Source organism: Populus trichocarpa, chromosome 19, assembly GCF_000002775.5.
Source record: "Populus trichocarpa isolate Nisqually-1 chromosome 19, P.trichocarpa_v4.1, whole genome shotgun sequence".
Classification (NCBI taxonomy): Eukaryota; Viridiplantae; Streptophyta; class Magnoliopsida; order Malpighiales; family Salicaceae; genus Populus; species Populus trichocarpa.
In genome coordinates this window covers 11,654,467-11,657,697 of record NC_037303.2, presented here as the reverse complement: position 1 = coordinate 11,657,697, position 3,231 = coordinate 11,654,467, and the positions used below count along the sequence as shown (strand labels likewise).

At 36.6% G+C, this 3,231-nt stretch overlaps 1 protein-coding gene across 1 annotated transcript; it reads right to left on the bottom strand.

The window, feature by feature from the left end:
- Positions 1-577: 577 nt before the first annotated feature.
- LOC7455263 (pentatricopeptide repeat-containing protein At1g71460, chloroplastic) lies at positions 578-2,877 on the bottom strand. The gene has a single exon (XM_002325482.4). It carries the CDS (start codon positions 2,784-2,786, stop codon positions 741-743), a length of 2,046 nt encoding a protein of 681 aa, XP_002325518.4. The 5' UTR covers positions 2,787-2,877; the 3' UTR covers positions 578-740.
- Between the last annotated feature and the right edge of the window lie 354 nt (positions 2,878-3,231).

Here is a 3,231-nt window from a genome sequence, read left to right as displayed (position 1 = left end):
GAAAAAGATGGTTTTGGACAAAAAAAAAAAAATTCAAAATGATGAAATTTTAATAAAATTATTTGGCCTTTTTTCCCATAAAAAACCTTTGGAAATTTGGTACAAAACTCTACAATATGTCTAATAAGATCTTCAGCATTGGAACTAGAAAACACCCATATTTGGGCCCCTATCAAGTGGAATGAATCTAATGTTTTGTCTCAATAGTCTAAAATATTATATTAATTGTTTCCTTTTCTATAATGAAACAAAACACAAGAATTTCTGGTAGAAATGGTAATACCTTAAGAGGTGAGGAGATCCCTTCAATAGTATCCTCATGTACCTCAACATAAACATTTGTAGCCTACCAGCATCCATGGCATAAATTACCTTTATCTTTCAGCCTTAAAAGCCAGGACTCTATCACGATATTGAACAAACTGCTCAATGCAGCTGGTAAAAGTTTCTCTTTCCTTCTCCTTCATTTGCTTCCTTCAAAGCGTCATGAGGGCAGTCATATCTAGATTCCATTGTCACCCTAACCAGCAAAAGAACAAGTCACCTGCTCAATAATATCAGAATTTGTCAAGCAGCAAGCAGTATAAACGGATTCCCCCTTTCAATTATCAGAAGAAGTGCGTGTGTACATATATATATATATATATATCTCCCTTTGCGATGTCATATGATACATAAAATTACAACTCAACACAATTACACAAAAGTGGCAAAGAATTAGCACAAGCGTCGTAAATTTGTCACGATAATAAATTACTCATATCGATAAACCTTTGAGCTGCCCTAGTGCGACCAGAACGGTTGAGAAGTCCAATGATGATAGCGTAGTGTTCTCCAGATATCTTAACTTTATATCTCTTAGACATTAGTTCAAAGATTCTGCAAGCATCATCTGCGAATCCGGCTTCATCACAGATTGATAGAACCACTTTGAAAGTGAAATCATTAGGAGTAAACTTCCTGGATCTCATCTCATCAAAAAGTTTGATTGCATCTTGCCACAGGCTATTATATCCATAAGCCTCTATGATGGCCGTCCATGTCATTGAACCCTTGACAGGAACTGCATTGAACACTGATTCAGCACTATGAACCAGTCCACAACTCCCATACATCTTGACAAGCTCAGATGAAACAAAAGGAATGGACTCAAAATCTTTCTTCAAGATATGTCCATGAATCTCTTTTCCAAACTTCAAAGTTTTAATTTTACTGCAAATACTCAACATCCTTGCCATTGTAACAGAGTCTGGCCTATGCTTCGACCACTGCATAAACCTAAACACATTGAATGCTTCATTTATGCACCCGTTTTCTACATATGAGTCAATCATGGCTGTCCATGCGATCACATTCCTAGCCTCCATACCATCAAACAACTTGACGCTATAATCCAAAACACCACACTTTGAGTACATTTTTATTAGAGAAGTGGTGAGAGATACATTTGGCAAGAACAATTTCTTGACAGAAAAAGCATGAATTTCCTTCCCATGTTTCAGAGTCTTCAACTTAGCACAAACTGGAATTACAGTTGCAACCGTGACCACATCAGGCCTACACCCTTCTTGCTGCATCCAAACAACTGATCTCAACGCCTGCTCAAGCCTCCCATTAGACACATAACCAGACATCAAAGCAGTCCAAGAAACAACATTCCTTTCCCTCGATCCATAAAACACACGCCTCCCTGAACCCATGTCCCCACATTTGCAATACATATCAATTAACCCAGATTGAATCGATAACTCCCTTGAATAACCCTTCATCTTCAAAACATAACAATGAACCTCCTGGCCTAACCTCCTCGCCCATACTTCTCCTATCACCGGAAGAATACTAGTTATAATAACAGAATTAGGATACATCCCTTCACTTACCATCCACCTAACATAATCCAAAGCTTCCCATTGACGCCTATTATGTGCAAACCCAGCAATCATCGCACCCCACGCAACAATATCTCTTTCAAGCAATTCTTCAAACACGTTATGCGCAAGCCTAGTCTTGCCGCATTTAAAATACATATCAATCAAACAAGTCCTAAGAACTGCACTACTAATCATCCCATTCTTTATCATAATGGCATGAGTCTTAAACCCTTGTTTCAGCGCCGAAGCGCCTGCAAAACTCTTAATGACATTGGAGAAAGTATACTCATTCAATTCAACACCATTTACTCTCATTTCTTGATAAGCACTAAGCACGTCCCCGTATCTTTTTTTACCTGATATCACAGTCCCTCTAATCAAGGCATTCCATGGATACACAGTAGCAGTAGAAGTGCACTCATCAAACACGCTTTTGGCATCCTCAATAGAACCACAGGAAGTGTACATGTGGACAAGTTTTGTACGCAAGAACTCATTGTTTTGAAGCCCATTTATGCGTAAATGCGTGTGTATTTCTTTGGCTTTGGTTAAAGATTTCGATCGAATACAAGCAGCTATAAGGGCAGAAAAAGTAGTGGGGTTAACTGGGATGCCTTGTTGGTCCATGTAGTCCATAATGATGAGTGCATCTTTGAGCTGATTTTTCCTGGAAAATCTTTGAATATCTTTGTAAATTGCTTGTGGGTTTTTCTTGTGGAGTGGTAACGAAGCTGGAAATGCATCTCTTTCATCGAATTGTTGATGTTTTTTGTTGGGATTTTGGGTTTGGACTGGTTGGGTTTGTGTAGAAGATTTGATTTTGGAGAATTGTCTGTGGGTAATATTGATGTTGAGAGGATTTTGAGGGAAACAATGGAGGTGAACAGAAAGCGAAGGGGATTGCATGGCTTCCATGCCCGGTTTCTTCCTGTTGGAAAATGAAGGGAGGAGATGAATCTTTTGGTTTTATAAATGAAAGATTATTGAGGTACAAAACAACGCAGGACATGATAGCCCATGAAAAGGCAATAAAATGAGGAAAATATTTTATTTTTTCTTGGGTAATTGCTTAAATTTAGAAAATAAAAAAAATTAAGAAAAAAAATTAATTTTGGAATTTTCATTCTAAAGTTTGAGTATGTTTTTAATTAAACGGTAGAGACTATCTTGGTCATATGTCTTCTTTGTGACTATAGCAACAATTCGAAGTAAATAGTTAGTTTAATAATATAATAAAATTAAAAATTCTAAAAAATATTTATAATCTGTTTTTTTTTTAAAGTGTGATTTTTTAATTATAGATATTTAGTAAATATCTTAAATTGAAAACTCTTGTAAGAGTTTGAGAGGAAACAAAATA